General features: G+C 38.3%; 1 protein-coding gene across 1 annotated transcript in view; it reads right to left on the reverse strand.

Annotated features, from left to right (window-relative positions):
- UGGT1 (UDP-glucose glycoprotein glucosyltransferase 1) overlaps positions 1-22,627 on the reverse strand; it is a 120,644-nt gene that overhangs the window by 33,524 nt on the left and 64,493 nt on the right. The window contains exons 18-25 of the mRNA XM_024738001.1: positions 22,267-22,431; positions 10,326-10,446; positions 6,744-6,842; positions 5,798-5,821; positions 5,194-5,288; positions 3,085-3,291; positions 2,177-2,308; positions 1,147-1,277 (exon numbers count right to left, since the gene is read on the reverse strand). Coding sequence (XP_024593769.1) covers positions 1,147-1,277; positions 2,177-2,308; positions 3,085-3,291; positions 5,194-5,288; positions 5,798-5,821; positions 6,744-6,842; positions 10,326-10,446; positions 22,267-22,431 — 974 coding nt within the window. The remainder of the gene's footprint in view (positions 1-1,146; positions 1,278-2,176; positions 2,309-3,084; positions 3,292-5,193; positions 5,289-5,797; positions 5,822-6,743; positions 6,843-10,325; positions 10,447-22,266; positions 22,432-22,627) is intronic.

The following is a 22,627-nucleotide window of genomic DNA, read 5'->3' on the forward strand; positions in this document are numbered from 1 at the left end:
CATGGTGTATGAAATAGATGAAGAAATAAAACACAAGAACTTTAAAACTCTATATCCTCAAACGATGCATCAAAGAACACTATCAAGAGAGTGAAAAGTCAACCCATGGAGTGGGAAAAAAATACCTGCATATCATATAGCTATAAGGATTGATATCCAGAATACAAATGAACTCCTACAACTCAACAACAACAAAACAAATAATTAAAAATGAGCAAAGGACTTGCATAGATGTTTTCCCACAGATATACAAATAGTCAATAAGCACACAAAAAGATGCTCAACATCACTAATCATTAGGGAAGTACAAATCAAACCACAAGGAGGTACCACTTCACACCCATTGGAATGGGTGTTAGCAAAAGAACAGAAAATAGTGTTGGTGAGGAAGTGGAGAAATTAGAACCCTTACGCATTTCTGATGGGAAAGTAAAACGGTGCAGCCTCTGTGGAAAAAGGTATAACGATTCCTCAAAAACTAAACATAACCATACATCCTCCAGCTACACATTCATTTGATATTTAATGCAGAAACCATGTGAATATGACTATGAGCTTCAGTTACACAGCAGGTACACAGACCAGTCAAATACTGATTTTTTTCCATTGAGGTATAACTCATTAAAATATATAGACTAATAATAACATTGAAAGAATTAAAATAACAATAAAGAACCAACAATAACCAACTCATCGTCACTTTTGGAATATGCAAGAAAAAAACCTCATTATTCCATACTAGTAAATAAAGAAAAAGAAACATTTAACTTGTCTTTTTTTTCCTGAACAAAATAAAACTGAAAGGTAATTAAAGAGGTAATGAGGGAAAGTATTTCTTTACATAAGTATTCCGAGGAAATAAATAAAATCACCTCTCTACTTCTGCATATGTTTGAAATTTTCCACAATCAAAAGTTAAAAAAAAAAAAATCAAACTGGAGAGAACTAATCCAGTTCTTTAAACAGCTGGCTACAAAATAAATTAACTCATTTCAACAGAAGTATAAATAAACACCTGAATTGAAGAACATTATTATATTTTAAAGCTGGAGATAAAAACATCTTAGAATAGGTAGCATGAGGAAAGTCCAATTAATATAGCCCCTGGGACATGAACTGATTCATTTCTTCTATGGCAAAACTTACACATCTTCTTCTACCCGAAGCTGTTGAATATGAGATTTGATTTTCTGTCCTGAAGTTTTTAAGATGATATTTTCTAGGAGGTGGAAATCGTCTTGATTAAAGAGTTCACTGTCCTCCAGTGGCCCAATGATCTGTGAAGAAGAGCAGGGTGGTCAGTGCTGGAATCAGCGGGCTGCAGAGAAGTCCTTGGTTGTCCTCAGGCTACCTTACAAACCAGATCACTTTACAGACCCGAAACACGTTTACATCTAAGTCAAATCAATGAAAAAAGTGAAAATAAAACCCGAATCAACTCATACAGTTATTCACTTATCAATTCCTCAACTACACAGAGTGTATGTAGACTTGAATACTTTACAATATTTTTACAGTAAGCAAAGTCTGAAATAAAATAGCAGTATCATTTTCATTAATTCTCACTGAATCTAAATAAGAAAGCCAAGGGGCTTCCCTGGTGGCTTAGTGGTTGAGAGTCCGCCTGCCAATGCAGGGAACGCGGGTTCGTGCCCCGGTCCGGGAAGATCCCACGTGCCGCGGAGCGGCTAAAAATAGAAACGTAGTGGTAGAGATCAGAGATTTCCCCCTAAGGGCTAAGAGTTTAAAGTTTGGTATGTCCGCCATAGTCTCATTTCCGTGGCTGCAGATATTTATGAAATAGTCCAAGCATAAACCAATTAAGTTCATACAGACTGCACAAACCATAAACATGGTCCCCACACGGGACGAATACTTTATGAATCACAGGTCTTATGGATTTGGGTTCTGAGAACCACCACACTCTCACCACCTTACACAATGGCAGGACAAAATTAAACAGGAGGAAGGTTTCACATAAGGACGTTTATGTCAAAACGAGCAAACTTCCTTTGAAACAAGGGAGCAGAAATGACCATCAGCACTGCACAAGCCCTAATCACCTTTGGAGAAAGTGGCTCTTTCTGAAGAGTTTACTAGCTTCAGAGGAGAATGCTGCCAAGACTGTTCACTGATCTAATTTGAAGTCAACCTTGTCTCAGGACAAAGTTCTCACCCTTCCATTGCTGATCACTGCCCTCTGTCCCTTCTTCAGCTTCAGAACATCCCTGCAGTACATGGCATGAGACAAAATGAAATCCATTTTGGAAGACTCAAAGACCTCTTTAAAAAGACTGAAATCCATGCCCTAGGAAAGTAATTGTTATTAAGGAAAAGTAATTGTTATTAAGAAAACCATAAACATGAATAATCATATGAATAAGTCATAAAATGCTCTTTTAGTGGAATGTAGTGACTAATTTTAATAATTAACACTACGATGTCTCCGTTCCCCACTCGCTCTCCCATTTTTTCCCAACCTCCCACTTATCAAGTAATGCTTATTTCCTTTTCCTGTTCCTTTATGTAATTGTTCAATTGGCAAACTACAATTCATGATACCTTTATTCTGCATTTTAAAATCTTGCTAATTTCGTCTTTTTTTTAACTGAAATATCAATACATTCATCATTTTATAAGAAATCTTAAAACTACAAAATAGTCAAAAGTATGTAACATAAGTTAATAAAATGGGCTTATGTTGGAAATACATCAAGAGCACATAAGCCTCTAACTCATTAAGTAGCTTCAATCTCTATAAACAAATATTTTTCTTTGTTCTACAAACAAATCAAATATTATCTGTCTTTTAAAACTTACAAAACCAATGGCTTTGTGCTTAAAACATATATAAGCTTATATCATGTACATCTTGAAGCCTAGCAAGTTTAAAAGTGATAAGGGGAATATGGCAGAATTGTTATTTCTTGGTAAGACCCTTCCAATTAAAAAAAAAAAAAATCATCTGAGCTCAGAACTAAAATCACAAATCCTGATCATCAACAGGAACAGGACACATCAGCCCATGGGAATGGACTTCTGAAATAACAATACAAGGCAGCCTCGTGCCACACACAGACTTACCCCAACGGAGAACTCCCCAATGTCAGCTCCTGCAGCCAGCGCCTCTGCAGTCTCCTCCTTGGCCATTTTTGTGATGAAGTTCTTAGCAGAGTTAGAGGTCTGTGTTTGGAGAGCTGCCCAGATTGCTCTGGAGACCTGAGTTTTCTCATAACTTATATCTTCACTAGGATTATTGATCATGCTTACTCTAACATTGTTACTGGATTTCTATTTACAAAAAGGGAAATAAGAGTTATATGGTAGATGCCTTGAATTTAAAAAGCAGCATTAATATCAGTCATATCCCATAAGTAGCAAGTAACACTTAAGTCTTTGGTAGTTCTCCTCTGCATACAGAGTAAAATTAAAATGCTATAATCAGGCATTCAAATCCCTGCATGAACTGGCCCCCAGCCTACCTTTTCAACTTCATTTCTTACCATCCCTGTAAATACAGCATACATTACAGACCATCAGAGTCCTGTATTTCCCCAACACATTTTGCATTCTTCTAATGCATGTTATGCCTCACATTGGTATGTGAACCCCAGCTATACCCGTCTTCATTTCCTTAAGTCCCAACCCTCTTGAAGGGCTCTGCTCAGACCCTTCATTCACATGAAAATTAATCTCTTCTTGGGTCAAAAGTCAAGAATCCATGTGGGAGAAGATATCTGGGGCCCACAAAACCAAAAAAGGGCCATGAGCAACATAAATTCATACTTATGTGTATCTAAAAACATGTACAAGAGTATTCACTGCAGCATTCTTCTAGCCCCAATCTAAAAACAACCCAATTGTCCATCAAACAGACTAAACAAACAAAACTTTGTGGTACAGCCATATGATACAATACTGTACAATGAAAAAGAACTAACTACCACTACCTGTAATAACAGGGGTAAATCTCCAAAATGTTGAGTAAAGAAACCAGACACAAACAAGTACGTATTATAAGAGTCCATTTAACTAAAGTAAAAAGCAGGCAAACCTAGGATGTGAGAAGAGGGACGGGGAGGGCTAGTGATGCGGCCACAAGCAGGGGCGTGCTTTTAGGACTTCGGTACTTGTTTCTGTACCTGCGTGGTGGTCACATGGGTGTGTTGACTCTGTGACACTACATCCTATTGATTTGTGCATGTCTTTTGAACCTATATTTTACTTCAATTACTCCCTCCCTGTTCTCCCACTTTTCACCACTGGAGCATTTGTCAATTTGAGTTAGAGTGCGTTATACGTGTATCGTCCTTCGCCTGGACTACTCCTGATACAACTGACCGCACCATCCAGTCTGTTCCCTTAGACAATAAAGGCACTCAGCACATCAGTGAAGCTGAAATCACCTGGATATTTCAGTAAGCCTCCCTGGGACACAGAGTGGCAAGGGGACACAGGAGGGGTGTGAAACGTGGACGAAGATCCAATCTGAAACCGCTCAGGAAAAGGAAATGTAACATCTCTCTCTCTGACAGTGACAATCTCTAGAAGGATTGATTATTTTTCAACCGTTCACCACTGCCCATTCACTCCACTTCTACAGTTTATATGCTGCACAACTTTCGGACCACCCATATGTGCATCCCTCTGCATGCCTACACCTACTTCTATTATACACGTGCTAATGTGCCTCTGTGGTATTTCTCCCATATCTGGACCTCTCTCAATATAAGGACCCTGTCTCTCCCATACAATATACGACACAAACTTTGCAGCATCTGCAGCAAGAACATGAACAGTCATACAATAAAAACTTGTCTATGATGACGATCTTATTATTTTTTCCTCTAAAAGAATCTATTCCTGGGACTTCCCTGGCGGTCCAGTGGTTAGGATTCTGTGCTTCCACTGCAGGGAGCCCGGGTTCAATCCCTGGTCAGGTAACTAAGATCCTGCAAGCTGCACGGCACAGCCAAAAAAAAAAAAATCTATTCCCTTACATAAAGCCAGAATATTGCAGTCTTCTCTGTTTTCTCACTAGCTGCCAGACCTCTGAAAAAATAACGCTTCTTTCCCTCAAGCACCAAAAAAGCAGGATCCAGCCTCCCCACCAGAACATTATCAGCACACATATGCCCATGAAGATAACTGCAGCCTCAAACAAAGATACGGAATGAAGCCGTAGATACTTGCCTGATGTTTAATAGCATCATACAATAATTGCCTTCCAGGAGGGCTATCAAAATCCCCAACAATCCAAAAAGTTACTGGCCTAATAAAAGAATCATCTGTAGAAAAACAAAAACAACATATTGAGTGGGAGGGGAAAAAGCACATCCTATGTTTCAATATTGCTATTAAGCCAAGTAGTTTCTGAAAACCATGCAAAAAATAAGAAAATGACAAGTTTAATAAGGATACAAAGCAAAAGTTTTGAAACTCTGATACTAGAATGAAAGCAGGGTAACCTTCCATGCGGCTTAGTTAAAAACTAAGAACATGCACTTATTAATTCTATTTTGATTTGGGAATCTGTTAGCATGTAAAATCAAAGAGTCTTTGAATGTGTGGATAACATATTATAGTCTTTAATCATATTCATTTATTAACTTTCTAAAATATAATTCTTGGCAAACATTTATACACAGAATTTATCTGCATTGATAAATTATGTTACCCACAGGTTACAGAAACATCCCAATAAAGTGTCAATAAATTCTGAATTACAGTGGTGCCTGAAACCACATAAGATAATTAATTAACAAAAGGAATAGAACATTCTGAAATTTAAAGTTACCATAGATTTCCTTGGAGGACATTCCTGGACAAAAGTAAAGGAAAAAGAGTAGAAGAAAAGAAAATGTCATTTCTCTAATTAATGCCAACTGTAAGAGTCAAATTTTAAATAATACCCAACATCACCTATGCTTCTTTTCGCTCCTTAGTCCCATTAGGGTTACAGCACTGTTCCAGGACCCCTCAGAACCAATTTCTTTGAGGAAACAAATGGAGCACTTGCCTGTACTTAAACATATATCTGGGAAATCAGAAATTCTCTCTGGGAGAAGACCACAGTAGATAAAAATAGCTGCCTTAGGGACTTCCCTGGCGGTCCAGTGGTTAAGACTCTGCGCTCCCAATGCAGGGGGCACGGGTTTGATCCCTGGTCAGGGAACTAAGATGCCACATGGCACAGCCAAAAAAAAAAAAAATAGCTGCCTTACATGACAGTCAGTGCTCTGAAAGGGTAATAAGTGTGACCAGAGGGGAAAGCACCCGTCTGCCGTTAAGAGGATATCATTTTACACAATTTTAATCTGAATAAATAACTGCATCAAAATCAGTTTAAAAACGTGCACAAGGACTTCTTGTACCAAGCTGATCTTACAAATCCTAAAAACAATTAACCCAATATTGTCATTGAAGAGACAAGTCAAACCAATTTTCAATCCATTAACCCATTTTTACATCATAATTCTTTTTCCATTTTGAACCATGAAAAAATTTTTCTTTTTACCTTTAATGTCTAATATAAAATTTATAAAGATAACATCTGAATTTTCAAATATCTATAAAAAATTAAATTTTAAACAGATATCTTCTAGACTCAAATAATTATACAAAGTAATAAAAGAAATTATGGAATCTCTTTCCCAACAGACACTAAAAATTAAGGTTTTTGTAAATATGAAAAAAAAAAAGGAGAAACAAGTTGAATCCAAGGTAAGCCTAAAATGTATTACCTTTCTTGGTCAGATAATTCATACTGTTGGCTATAGCAGCAGTCTTGCCTTGGGAATCCAAGACGGTAAATCTAGCATAATCATCCACAAAAAAGTTATCTGAAATCAAAATTAAAGTAGATTTATAATTAATATGCCTAAATTCAATCTAATGTTAATATTCAGTTGATAATCTCATTTGACCATGATATACATTTTAATAAAATGCATGAGCGAAATATATTGTTTCAAGTTTATTGAACAAGTTCACAACATGACCCACCCCATTAATCACATTTTAAGACACAAATAGAAAATGTACACATCTCACACATAACTCTCAGATATGTGTTTGTCAGTTTGATGGTTTAAATTTATTCTACTCCCACTCTTTTCACTTTACACCTACAGGACGATCTTTTAAAGAGACACTCTTAACTTCATCTCTCCTTTCCATAGTCCATCCCCATAGTAAACTCTTCCCTATCCTATTTGGGGGTAAGAGGGGATGAATGGGAGAGAAAATATTTTTTAAAACTCTTGTTTTAGTTATTTCACATCTACCAAAGTAACATTTTTAACCTTAAGAGAAACAAAAGGTCATTTTCAGATATGTTTCTTTTCTGATTAGTGCCTATGGGCAATGCTCTTATTAATCATTTCCCCCTCAGATAACTCTTGCTAAAATTCCAGTTTCATCAAGTCATTCCCTTGCTCTCAATACTTTGTAATTTCTTCCTACCTACAAACTGGTCTCCAGCCTGGTATCATAAACCCCTTCTTTATCTCCAGCAATCTTCCCAGGCCTTTGCATTATTTACTCCCCAATACAAATGCCCCGTTTCTTGCAATGTCCTCCAAGCACATCTTGCTTGCCCACTCTCCCATGTATTTGTCTGTCCACCCACTAACCCGTCTATCCTTTCATTCAACAAAGCACACCAAGGGCCTACTAACTGTTCAGTCAGTAGTCTAGCAAAGGTAAGCAATGGTAAATAAGACAGACACTGCCCATGACTTCATGTAGCAGAAGGGAGGAAGCACCATGGCCTTAAAACTGAGTCGCCAGACAGCAAAGGCCAAGAGCAGCGTAGATGATGGAGCTATGACAACTGGGTTAGGAGGATGCCAGCTGCTCTTTCACTGGGAGCTCCAAAATGCTCACCAAGCAAACTGCATCCTTGCCACTGTGGAACAGCATCATTTCACAGCTGAGGACTGTAACACTCAGTGGAGAACGATACCCAAACACAGAACTACTTTTATGGTCCTTATTCATGAGTACTGCAAAGGTAACTCTTTATAATTTAATTTAAAATGATGGCAACGACAAAAACTCAGGACAAAAATTCATAATACTGCTTGCCTTGCTCTACTAATACATCTGGTAAAAAGCACTTTCTTACTTTCTTTTTCAAATATAAGCATACATGTGCATTTTTCCTCTGCCTATATTTAAACATTTTCTTCTGCCTGAAAGGAAAGGAATTTAGTTTCAAGTAGAATAGGGGTAGTTGCAATAAAGTAACAACCATAAACAGATCTATATATTCACTATATTCAACTACAACAACAAATACACTTGGCTTTGACTTCACCATTACACATATCCTTTCCTCCCCAGTGAGATTTCCTGAGCAAGTGGTAACTCTACTGTGTTTCCAGCAGTTTGTTAAAGCGGCCTTAAGAGTCTCCAGGAAGGCAAAAGGAACAAATTGTACCTGGGCTTAACCTCTTAAAAAGGTATTCTTGGGCTTCCCTGGTGGCGCAGTGTTTGAGAGTCCGCCTGCCGATGCAGGGGACACGGGTTCATGCCCTGGTCCTGGAAGATCCCACATGCCGCGGAGCGGCTGGGCCCGTGAGCCATGGGTGCTGAGCCTGCGCGTCCGGAGCCTGTGCTCCGCAACGGGAGAGGCCACAACAGTGAGAGGCCCGCGTACCGCAAAAAAAAAAAAGGTATTCTTGTGGAAACAACCTAAAACACTCATCAACTGAGGCACAGATAAGCAAAGTGTGGCCTATCTATACAATGGAATATGAATCAGTCATAAAAAGGAATGAAGTCCTCCAGAACTGTCAGACAATGAAGTTATATTTATGTTTGTGATTTATGGTATTTATTATCTGAAAAAAAGCAAAAGGAATGAAGTTCTGAGACAGGCTACGACATGGATGAACCTTAAAAACTTTATGCTAAATGAAAGAAGCCAGTCACAAAAAACGTCCAATTATATGAAATATCCAGAATAGAAAAATCCATAGAAACAGAAACTTAATTAGTGGTTGCTGAAGGACAGGAAAAGGGGGAAATGGAGAGTGACTACGTCGTTTCTTCTGGGGAGGATGATAATGTTCTAAGGTCAGCGTGATGCTCACACAACTTTGAGAGTATACTAACAACTGTGCACTTACAACTGTACACTTTGAAAGGTTGAGTTTTATGGCATGGACACCAGGGGTCACCAATCCCCAGGCCATGGACCAATACCGGCCCATGGCCTGTTAGGAGATGGGCTGCACAGCAGGAGGTGAGTGGCGGGTGAGCCAGCGAAGCTCCATCTGTATTTACAGCCACTCCCCATCGCTCGCATTACCGCCTGAGTTCCGCCTCCTGTCAGATCAGTGGTGGCATGAGATTCTCATAGGAGCACAAACCCTACTGTGAACTGCGCGTGCGAGGGATCTAGGTAGCGCCCTCCTCGTGAGAAACTAATGCCTGATGATCTGAGGTGGAACTGAGGCGGTGATGCTAGCGCTGGGGAGTGGCCGCAAATACAGATTATCATTAGCAGAGAGGTTTCACTTGCATGGAGACCATAAATCAACTGCTTGCAGACTCATATCGAAACCCTATCAGTGAGTGGCAAGTGACAATTAAGCTGCATCTGGCGGCAGGCTTTAAGTCAGAATCCGACACTTATTTTAGTCCATGCGTAGCCCAACCCACACCTGAGCCCCAAGCTCAGGGCTTCCACTGATTCTGCATTATGGTGAGTTGTATAATTATTTCATTATATATTACAATGTAATAATAACAGAAATAAAGCGCATGATAAATGTAATGCACCTGAATCACCCCGAAACCACCCCCCACACACCCTCGGTCCATGGAAAAACTGTCTTCCACGAAACTGGTCCCTGGTGCCAAAAAGGTTGAGGACCGCTGATGTACACTATTTCTCAATGAAGCTTTATTTGTTAAAAAGGCATTCTTAAGTTCTCAGAGTATAGCTACCTGAGCTATTTGTCGACATTATCACTGACTGACTGCATAATGAGAAAGAAGATAGCTGCTTAAGAGCTTCAGGACTGTAAGAAAGTCAACAATCTAGGTCCACTCTTACCATCTAATGCCTACATTTAGTTGGCATTTAAAAGGCACTGAATATCTTTCAAAGTTTACAAAGATTTATCCAGGAAGAATTTCTCTCCTTTTGGAGGAAACGCTTGTGAATTTAGAAGCTCATATAATGAACTCAAGGTGAAGGAAACCGTGTCACAATCTTGGGTTATCAGAAATTCTGAACATTACAATCCAATAAATGCAAAGATTCTGAAAGACAAATCAAAAAGGCCCCAAATTGTCCCTGAAATACTCCTTACTTGTTGCTGTTAAATCCAGGTATTCTCGCTCAGCTGTCAAAATCCTAGAGTTGATTCGGGGAACAACATTTGGCTGATTCATGATGTATTCTACCACATCTTGATCATGGGACAGTTCACCCTAGGGGAAAAAAAAAAGAAAACAGGGTGTGGGTGAGATGCACATTAAACAAATATGGTCAATAATAATTTATTAGGACCTAAAAAATCATTAACTTTATAGTATCTTCTTATGTACTGATAATAGCTAAAAATAGAAGTTACCACGTTATAGGGTCCTGTCAGTGCCAAGGAAGGTACTGTATGTACGGTATCTCTAATCCATTCAACAATGTGAGGAAGATGTGGTACCTATTTAAGAAAGGTTATGAAGAACCTAGGGGTAAGACAGGTATAAAGACACAGACCTACTAGAGAATGGACTTGAGGATATGGGGAGGGGGAAGGGTAAGCTGTGACAAAGCGAGAGAGGCATGGACATATATACACTACCAAACGTAAAACAGATAGCTAGTGGGAAGCAGCTACATAGCACAGGGAGATCAGCTCGGTGCTTTGTGACCACCTAGAGGGGTGGGATAAGGAGGGTGGGAGGGAGGGAGATGCAAGAGGGAAGAGATACGGGAACATATGTATATGTATAACTGATTCACTTTGTTATAAAAAAAAAAAAAAAGAAAGATTAAATAACTTACTCAAAGTCACAGAGCTAATGAGAAGTAAATATGAAATGCAAACCCATGTTTATTTGATCTCACCACAGAAACAAGCAAGCTCTAGAAATTAGTTGAAGAGTTAATACAAGCAAAAATCCATCCTGAGATCTACTCAGTTAGCTTCTCTCTAAAGAAGAAAGCCAAATTAATTCTCTCAGGCGTTAATATACTTAAAAAAAAAAAAAAATCACCCCAAGCCTTTTTCAATCTCAGGCATTTCAATCTCAAGTAATCCTACATTTCCAGAGTCACAATTACACTGGGGAAGAAGAAATCATTAACTAAAGAATTAATTAAAGAATCATTAATTCTTCCCTTTATACTTCTCATATTATAGAAATAACTTGTACTGCATGAGGGTGATCTAATGTAAACGGCTGTGGAAACTTGCAAGTTTTTCACACTTAATATATTTCATACAAAACCATATTTCAACATGATTTTCAGGGGGAATAGATGTGAATCAAATATACACAATCAAGTCTTAAAAATTCCACTCAGGCATCTTCTGTGGCTACTTATCTCAAGAGCAGTAACTCACAAATTCTCAAACTATAAGCCAATAATGAGCATATGTGCCAACCGCATAATTCAAAAGACTTACAAAGGTAATCGATGACTTGCTATAGATGTAAGCTCATGTATAAAACTTTGGTCTCTATTACAAACCTGAACTGATTCCAATAAAAAGCCTAACTCAAGGAGGCAATCTGGCAAATCTATCAAAATTTTACATGTACATACCTTCTAATGCAGCTCACCTACACACACATACACACGCACACACAGTGGTTGCTTCCAGAAAGAAAAGATGAATGGCAGGGGAACAGGAACGAATAAGTGACAGTTTCTCTTCATTTATACCTCTATACACATTTTGAATCTCACACTATATCATATGCTTTTATATACAGTGAATTTAGTGCAAAATTTTAAATGTACATTATTACCCTCTGACACAGTTCCAATAATTGGTATTTCTCAAAAAATTACAAAGTACAAAGATATACATATTAGAAGATTCACTGACCATTATTTACAAAAGTGTACATCTACAAGCAACGTCCAACATTAAGGGATAAAATAAATGATTATTCATTCTTAAAAAGGAACAGCAGCAATCTAAAAGTTTTAAGACAGAGTTATGTCCAGAAATGCAGTGCTAAGATACATTCAATCAGAAAAGTAAGCTAAAAAGCTGAAAAATGCACTTATACATATATATAAATCAATATACAGAGACATACAGAAATATTTCTCTAGGGATGAGGGTAAGAACTTTCATTTTTACGTTATATAATTGAGTATTTCCCAAATTTAGTATTTTCTAAATATGTGTGGAAGCACATATAACTTTTGTCATAATATTTAAATTCTTATCTAGCCAAACCCATTCATTTCATGTTTCATTCCTGAAGCTCCATGAAGAACAAATTCCTTAACGAAACTACTGGGACCTATTCTTATTCATGAGGAGACATGCAACCGAATTCGGCCAATATTTTTGTGTGTGTGTCTAAACGCATTAACAGTCAGCACAAGAAAGAGCTTCTTTCAAAAATACTGGTTTTTTGTTTGTTTTTTTTTAACAAATGATGCTGGGAAAACTGGACATCCACATGCAAAAGAATAAAGTGAGACCATTACCTCACAGCACACACAAAAACTAACTCAAAATATATCAAAGACATCAACATAAGAGCTAAACCATGAAACTTTTAGAAGAAGACATTAGGGAAAATCTTCATGACACTGAATTTGACACTGAATTTGACTATGATTTTTATGATATGACACCAAAATCACAGGCAACACAAAGAAAAAAGAGGTAAATAGGACTTCATCAAAAACTAATTTTAATACTTTAAAATTAATATTTAAAATATTATGACAAAAGTTATTTGTGCTTCTACACATATTTAGAAAATACTAAACTTTGTATATATAAATTGTATAAAGTAAAAATGAAAATTCTTCCCCTCATTCCAATCTCTAGAAAAATATTTCTGTGGTCTCCATGTATACTGATTTTTTTTTTTTTTAATTATTTGGCCACGCCATGCAGCATGCGGGATCTTAGTTCCCTGACCAAGGATCGAACCCACGCCCCCTGCAGTGGAAGCTCAGAGTCTTATCCACTGGACCGCCAGGGAAGTCCCATATTGATTTATACATAGGTATATGTGCATTTTTCAGCCTACCTTTCCAGTTGAATATACCTTAGCTCTGCATTTCTGAACATAACAACTCTATTCAATACTTTTAGAATGCTGCATAATATTCCTTTTTACAAATGAACAGTAACATTTATTTCATCCTCTAATGTTGGACGTTACTTGTAGAAACTTTCGTGAATCAAAGGACACCATGAAGAAAGTGAAAAGAGAACTGACAGAATGGAAGAAAATGTTTGCAAATCATATGTCTGATAAGGGATGAATATCCAAAATATATAAAGAACTCCTACACTTCAACATCAATTTAAAAAAAAACCCATTTTGAAAATGGGCAAAGGACCCAAGCAGACATTTCTCCAAAGAAGATATACAAATCGCTAATAAGCACCTGAAAAGATGTTCAGTCTCATTAGTCCTTAGGGAAATGCAAATCAAAACCATAATGGGATACCACTTCACACCAACCAGAATGGCTATAATCGAAATGACAGAAACTAAGAGGGCTTGGTGAGGACGTGCTATGGAAAACAGTTTGGTGGTTCCTCAAAATGTTAAACACAAAATTACTGTATGATCCAGCAATTCCACTTCCAGGTATATATCAAAACGAACTGAAAGCAAGGACTTGCAGATAATTGTACAATTGTAGAATTGAACTAAATGTTCACAATAGCCAAAAGGGGGAAACAACCCAAATGTCCATCAGCATTTGAATGAATAAACCAAATGTGGTATATACATCATTTAATCTTAACAGGAAGGAAATTGTGATACATGCTGCAACATGTATGAACCTTAAAATAAGCAAAACACAAAAGTGACAAACACTGCATGATGCCACTTACATGAAATACCTGGAATAGGCAAACGCATAGACACAGAAAGTAGAATACTGGAATCGCAGTAGGAAAAGTTACCTTTATGACATTTAACTTGCCCTATTACTATCTACTTGTCCCCAGCTATGCAGGAGCCTTGAAAACCAACAGCCCTGCAATAAAGGTGAAAACCAGCAGACTAGGAAAGTCTAGCATTCTCTTTATTTGAGCGGAATCAGACATTACTTGGTGCCAAGTGCCTTTTTCCTGGAGGTGTTTGTCAAAAACAATCAGGAGTAACTGTTTAATGTCTCCGTTGTTTGAGTGGTGACAGCAGTTGGGTTAACATAAAGCTGGCTAAAAGGAACAGAAGAAAAAGCTAGGGAATGAGATGTCTATGAGGGATTTTGAAAAGTCCTCACATTCCTTGGAATCTAAAAGGCCACGTGCATGGTGGCCAGGGGTGTGTACACGCCCAGGAAAGATCTTTGAAGGCCCTGAACTCTTGGCCCTAACTAACCTTGACACTCGAGCAAGCAAGAGTTGAAGAGGCTAAGGCAGAGTTGTAAACCGCCTGGCTGAGGGCCGAAGTCACACTCCAGCATGTACACAGGCACACTTGGGAAAAACTGGGAGACTTTCTTGGATTCATGCATTTGAGAAAATCTCTGTTTACTCATTAGTCGGCCAATAAGCTAACAAACAGAGACTTAAGAGGCTACATGCGATGAAGAATACAGACTTTGAAGAATCAACACAGTAAACTCACTAAACAAACAACAGTTGCAACAACAAACCTTGGTAGGGCAAAGACTCTGATTTATGAAGGTGTCACGTTACATTAATTAAAACGTCCAGTTATCAACAAATTTTAAAGACATGCAAAGAAACAAAAGTGTGACCCATAATCAGGAAAAGCAGCAGTTAGTACATACTGTTACCGAGAGAGTCCAAGCATTAATACAGAAAGTTTTAAAATCAGCTATTTAAATATATTCAAAGAACTAAAGGAAATTCTATCTAGCAAACTAAAGGTAAGTTTGAGACTCGTGTCTCACCAAATAGACAATATCAATAAAAAGAAAAGTTATGGAAAAGAACCAAATAGAAAAGCTGGAGTTAAAAAATATAATAACTGAAATGAAATATTCACTAGAAGGACTCAGCAGAATATTTCAGCTGACAGTAAAAAGAATCAGTGAACTTTAAGATACAACAAATGAGATTATACAGTGTAAGGAACAGAAAAAAAGAAACCTGTGGGACAGTAAACAGTATCAATATATGTATACATCAAGAAGGAGGAGAGGGGGCTTCCCTGGTGGTGCAGTGGTTGAGAGTCCGCCTGCCAATGCAGGGCACACGGGTTCGTGCCCCGGTCCGGGAACATCCCCACATGCCACGGAGCGGCTGGGCCCGTGAGCCATGGCCGCTGAGCCTGCGTGTCCGGAGCCTGTGCTCCACAAGGGGAGAGGCCACAGCAGTGAGAGGCCTGCGTACCTCAAAAAAAAAAAAAAAAAAAGAAGGAGGAGAGGGAAAGAAAGGACAGTGTGTAATAAAGAATTTGGCTAGCTCCCTGGTTCCAGGGAGGTAACCTCTTAATCCTGAAATTTCCTGAATGATAGGAGTGGTGTCTTTGTTATTTATGCAGGGCCCCTCAGACCACACCTGACAGTTTATACTAAAAAGGTGATTTGTGGTGGTGGGCCCTCAGGTAGTTTATGCTAACAAGATGACTCAGAATGCAGGCTGCCTAGGCCAGAAAGACAAATCATGTGTTTAGAGGATTGGTGTTTTGAGCAGCAAGACCTCCAGAAACAGGACGGGGGGCTAGAGACTGAGTTTAGTCACATGGTCAATGATTCAATCAATAGTGGCTATGCAGGGATGTCCCTGATGGCTCAGTGGTTAAGAATCCGCCTGCCAATACAGGGGACATGGGTTAGATCCCTGGTCCGGGAAGATCCCACATGACGGGGAGCAACTAAGCCCGTGCACCACAACTACTGAGCCTGGGCTCTAGAGCCTGTGAACCACAACTACTGAGCTCGTGTGCCACAACTACTGAAGCCCACTCACCTAGAGCCCGTGTTCCGCAACAAGAGAAGCCACTGAAATGAGAAGACCATGCACCGCAACAAAGAGTAGCCCCCACTCGCCACAACTAGAGAAAGCCTGTGTGCAGCAACAAAGACCCAACGCAGCCAAGAAAAAAAAAAAGAATCCAACCCCCTGCCAATTCAGGGGACATGGGTTTGAGCCCTGGCCCAGGAAGATCCCAAGTGCCGCGGAACAACTAAGCCCATGCACCACAACTACTGAGCCTGCGCTCTAGAGCCTGCAAGCCACAACTACTGAGCCCACATGCTGCAACTACTGAAGCCTGCGCACCTAGAGCCTATGCTCCGCAACGAGAGAAGCCACCGCAATGAGAAGCCCGCGCAATGCAACAAAGAGTAGCCCCTGCTCACCGCAACTAGAGAAAGCACGCGCACAGCAACGAACACCCAACGCAGCCAAAAACTTTAAAAATATACATATATATATGTACATATATATAGTGCCTATGAAATGAAGCCCCAATAAAAACTCTGGACACCAAAACTTGGCTGAAGTTCCCTGGTTGGCAACACGCCACATGTTATCACACATCAGTGAGCTGGGAGGATAATATATCCTGACTTCATAGGGAGAAGACACAGAATTCTCACATCTGGAACCTTCCCAAGCTTTGCTGTGTGCACCTTACTCTTTGGCTGGTTCTGATACATATTCTATGACTATAACAATGCTAATTGTAAAGATAGCACTGTCCTGAGCTCTGCAAGCCATTCTAGCAAATTATCAAAACTGAGGGAATGCCTGCATTTGTAGCCAGTCGATCGTAAGTAACAGTGGCCTGAGGATCTCTGAACTTGGGGCTGGTGTCTGAAGTGAAGACAGCCTTGAGGAGAACTATGTCCTTAATCTGTTAGGACTGTGGCCTAACTCTGAGTAGTGTGGTATCAGAAGTCATTATAGGCCAAAAGACTGTCAGAAGAAATAAAAGGTATTCCCAGATTTGATGGAAAATGTTAATTTACATACATATCTAAGAAATGTAATGAGGGTATATCCATATAACGTATGTTTTTCAATCTCAGCACTATTGACATTTTGGACTAGATAACTCTTTGGAAAGGGAGGTGCTGTCCTGCTTCTTTGGAAGGGGGAGGGACTGACCTGAGCATTTAAGAGATTTAGCAGCATCTCTGATTCCTGCCCACTAGATGCCAGTAGCACCCCTCCCTTCCCCCAATTATGACAACCAAAAATGTCTCCGGACGTTGACAAATGTGCCGCCAAGCGGGGTAAAACTGTTCCTTCTTATTGAGACCCACTTGTGTGATGGAATACTACACAGCTGTCTTCAAAAACTGAGAATACTCTATGCACTGAATTAGAAAGACTCATAACATGCATTTTGTTAAGTGAAAAAAGCCAAGGTATAGAATAGTTATGTAATTTGCTACCACTTTTAAATAAAGGTTGGGAAGGAGTAAATATTCATTGTTAGCATACAGATACAAAAATGCTTTGGGGGCTTCCCTGGTGGCGCAGTGGTTGAGAGTCTGCCTGCCAATGCAGGGGACACGGGTTCAAGCCCTGGTCTGGGAAGATCCCACGTGCCACGGAGCAGCTGGGCCCGTGAGCTACAAATACTGAGCTCTGCGCGTCTGGAGCCTGTGCTCCGCAGCAAGAGAGGCCGTGACAGTGAGAGGCCCGCGCACCGCGATGAAGAGTGGCCCCTGCTTGCCACAACTAGAGAAAGCCCTCGCACAGAAACGAAGACCCAACACAGCCAAAAATAAATAAATGAATAAATAAATTTATAAAAAAAAAAAAATGCTTTGGAAGAATTCAGAGGAAACTTAAAACAGCAATTACCTATTATGGGAAGGTAGGTAGATGAATGGCTATATACAGAGGGAGATTTTTAATATTATTTTTTATGATGATTTAATAATCATGGGAATTTTTTAATAATTAAATACACTGATCAAAACTGACAAATCATTTCAGTCTTTCCATTTAGCTCTGTCTTAATAATCATCACTTATAAGGGTACCAGACCTTGATCTCCCTCTCAAGCTACTGAGAATCCTCAAGTGTCCTGAGATTTTCTTTGCCTATACATTGGTTTGGGCTCCTGAAACATCTGTATAGTGAGTCATGTTTTGATGTCTTGAAAAGTGGAAAACTAAGGGAGTGGAAATACTGTAGTTTCTTGTAAAAAACAAATAAGAAAGAAATGTAAAGTACTATAAGTAAGAAAAACTCACGAGTTCCACACCTAGACATGCCCTTGTCATCTGAAAGATGACAGTATTTTCTATACAGAAAATGTTAAAGAATCCACAAAAACACTCTTAGAGCTAATAAACAATGTCAACATGGTTATAGCATATAAGATCAATATATAAAAATCAACTGCATTTCTATTCACTATCAATGAACTATCCAAAAACTAAATTAAGGAAACAACTACATTTACAACAGCATCAAAAAGAGTAAAATGTAAAATACTAAGGAATAAATTTAACAAAAGAAGTGTAAGACTTCTTCACTGAAAACGATAAAACATCATTAAAAGAAAGTAACAAGACCTAAATAAATGGAAAAACATCCTGTGTTCATGGGTTAGAAGATTCAATATTATTAAGATGTCAATATCCCCCAAATTGATCAACAGATTCAACACAATTCCTATCAAAATCCCAATGGCCCCTTTTTTGCAGAAACTGACAAGCTGATCTTAAGATTCTTATGGAATTGAAAGGGACACAGAAGAGCCAAACCTTTTTTTTTTAAAGGAACACCAACAGTCCAACCCAAACTTTCATTTAGACAAAAATCATTTCTCCATTACAGTAAGGGCATGGTCAGGCTAAAGAATAGCCTTGCTTTCGTTAGTAGCCATGTCACACTACACAGCCGCGGTCATATTTATGGTGAGCCTGACATTCTCTCTCAGTATCCTAGCTAAGTCCTTTATATTTTTGTAACTAAAGAGCCCAGACTGGGACTTTTTCTAAAAACATTAGAAGTCTGCTCCAAAGGAGAAATGATGTCTCCACCTCCACAAACTAAAGGTTGTCAACACACTGCAAATATTAATATTCCAGTTACAAACTTCCACGAGGAAGGAAGCATCCCCAGCCATCACCTTATTACCAGATGTATGAGTATGTACGTACATGCTTGTGTGCATGTGCATGCGTTCTGTGTATGCATTGAAGACTGGTAACATGTACAGAATCACAAATGGTGGCTAAATCTAAGAGACTGTGGGCTATGTTAATTTTATTTGCTTTTTTGGGTTTCTTTTTGCTTGTATTTTTACGATTTGTCTGAAAGTGGAACAAGCACAAAGCACACATGCAAAGCTGAGCTTTAGGGGCTTTTTGTTGGTTTTAAGCCCCTAATATTTTATTTTCTTTTTCCTTGATCTTTCTCCTAAAGAACAAAGCCCCACATGTCTGATTAATTAAGGTTTCAGTTAGTCAAATTTCACTAGGGATTTCACAAATTTTATAGACAACTGTCTGTAAGCTGAGCTGATGCAAAATGGCAGATGGGGCTGTCTGACCACAGAGAAGAGCCCGGTGTAAAGAGCAGACTAAAAAGCGGAGGTGTTCATTTAAATCAACGTGATTTGGAATCAGAAGAGTTCCTTTCTAAAAACATTCATCTTAGCAAATAGTGAGTTAAAATTTGTGATGTTTATTTAAAACTACACAATGAGTTTTGAAACCGCAAGGGCACGTAATTATCTTGTCTGTAGCTCACTCTTTGAACTCAAATCTGACTTTTTAAAAATATTCATTTTAATCTTCAAACTTTAAATCAATTGTTTTTCTCTGTGCTTGCGCAGTTTCCCACCTGTGAGGTGGTAAACAGGCTAGTGCTTTTTTAAAAACTTTTTTATTTCATATTAGCAATATAATACATAGTCATTGATGAAAACATAATACAGAAGAGCCCAAAGAAAAACAATCATCCATAATCTCGCCATGCTGTTCATGAAAAAGCTTCTCATTTGAGGTATTTATTTCCAGCCTAACACACACAAAGACATACACATATACACATACAGACATACTTACATATGAATACACCTACCCAGACACATTCATATATACACAGTAACAGGATCAGCCTGGCCACACTACTTTATAATCCACTTGCCAGAACTTGGCGACATGTTATATAAACATATCTTTAGATATTCTTAGTTAACATATTTTAATAGCTACATTGTACCCCATCATACTGTTGGATATTTAAATTATTTCTAATTCTTTGCTATCATAATGACTGCTTCACTGTACATTTATATATTTCATATTCATATATGTTTATGTATTTAATATTCACAGAAGAGCCAAACATTCTTAAAAAAGAAAAGCTCAAAGTTGGAAAGCTCACACTTGATTATGACAATAATCAAGACTGTGAGGTACTTACATAGAAAAAGGTATATAGGTTAATGGAAAACAAGAGACAGTCCAAAAATAAACCTATACATTAGTGGGCAATTTATTGTTGACAACGGTACCGTGACAGTTTAATGGGGAAAGACTACTCTTTTCAATAAATGGTGCTGGGGCAACTGAATATTCAAAAAGATACCCAAGGTGCCCGTCTCAAACTGAACAGGGAAAAAGAGTTGGAATCCTACCTCACTCCATATACAAAAATTAACTGAAGATGGATCAAAGAACTGAAGATGGATCAAAGAACTGAAGATGGATCAAAGAACTAAATATTAAGAGAAAAAACTATAAAATACTCAGAAGAAAACACAGAAATCTTCATGATTAAGCAAGAGTTTCTTACATATGATACAAATAATATAAGCAACAACAACAACAAGTAAATTGAACTTAATCAAAATTTAAAACATTTGTGCTTTAAAAGACACTACCAAGAAAGTAAAAAGAGAAACCAGAAAATTAGAGAAAATATTTGAAAATCATAAATAATATGGAATTCATGTCCAGAATATACAAAGAACTCTTATAACTCAACAGTAATAAAACATATAACCCAATTAAACACAGGCAAATAATTTGAACAGACACTTCTCCAAAGAGAAATAAATGGTCAATAAGCATAGGAAACAATGCTCAACATCATTCATGGTTGAGTAATGCAAATCAAAACCACAATGAGATACCACTTCACACCCACTAGGCTATAATCGAAGAGACAGACAATACCAACAACTGGCTAGAATTTAGAGAAAATGGAACCTGCATACATTGCTGAGAGGAATGTATAAAGGTGCGGGTGCTTTGGAAAACAGTCTGGCAGTTCTGTTAAAAATTGAGTTACTATTAAAAACAGAATAACTACATTAGAAGGCAATTCCACTCCTAAGTGTATACCCAAGACAACTGAGAACATATGTCTACATTAAAACTTTTACATGATTGCTTATAGCAGCAGCATTATTCATAGTAGCCAAAAAAGTGGCAATAACCTAAATATGAATGGATAAACAAACTGTGGTATATCCACTGGAGGAACTATTATTTGGCCATAAAAAAGGAATGAAGTACTGACACATGCTCCAACACGGATAAACCTTGAAAAGATTATGCTAAGTCAGAGAAATCAGTCACAAAAGACCATATATTATATGAATCCCTTTTTATAAAATGTCCCAAACAGGCAAATCCATAGAGACTGAAAACAGATTCATGGGTGCCAGGGGGTGGGGTAGGGGAAAATGGAGAGTGATTGCTGCTGGGTGTCAGGTTTATTTTAGGGGTGAGGATAATGCTCTGAAATTAGACAGTGGTGACAGTTGCATAATTCTGTGTAAATACTAAAACCCACTGCATAGTCCACCTTAAAAGGCTGAGTTTTACGGCAGGTAAGTTATATCTCAACGATAACTATATATATATAAAATATCTGAACTTTTCTGAGTCAAAATTCCTTACAAGTAGAACAAATATCTCTTAGAATGGCTAAATTCTTAAGAATTTTTAAAATAAAATTTAAGCTTGAAGCCAATAAAATTAGTTATTTCAAAAACAATGTACAGGGGGCTTCCCTGGTGGCGCCGTGGTTGAGAGTCCGCCTGCCGATGCAGGGGACACGGTATTTATTGCCTACTACAGGACTACAAAAATGTAAGCAAACCATTCTCTTTCTAAATCAGCCTTGAAACAGTACTTACCAAGTACACTGCTCTTTGAAAGAAGGTTGTAGTCTCCAGGATTTTGTGCATTGTGATGGTTTCCAACTCATCAGGGTCCAGTTGCTCCTTTTCAAAGGGCATTCCATTGAACAGGACAACAGGCAGTGGACCAACTCCAGTCTGCTCATAGTAGCCTCTTGCTTCCTGAAACACATGGGACCACAAACAGCATATTTTTGTCCTTCCTGAGACAAATGGAACAAAGCATATTTTTCACACATACATGTTCTAACAAGAAAAGAAACAACAACAGAAATATGGAAACCAAGAAATAACTAAAGAAAAATTCTTTTAAAAATATATAAAGAACTGGGGCTTCCCTGGTGGCGCAGTGGTTGAG

This window comes from Neophocaena asiaeorientalis, unplaced genomic scaffold (assembly GCF_003031525.2).
Source record: "Neophocaena asiaeorientalis asiaeorientalis breed wild unplaced genomic scaffold, Neophocaena_asiaeorientalis_V1.1 scaffold98, whole genome shotgun sequence".
Taxonomy (NCBI): Eukaryota; Metazoa; Chordata; class Mammalia; order Artiodactyla; family Phocoenidae; genus Neophocaena; species Neophocaena asiaeorientalis.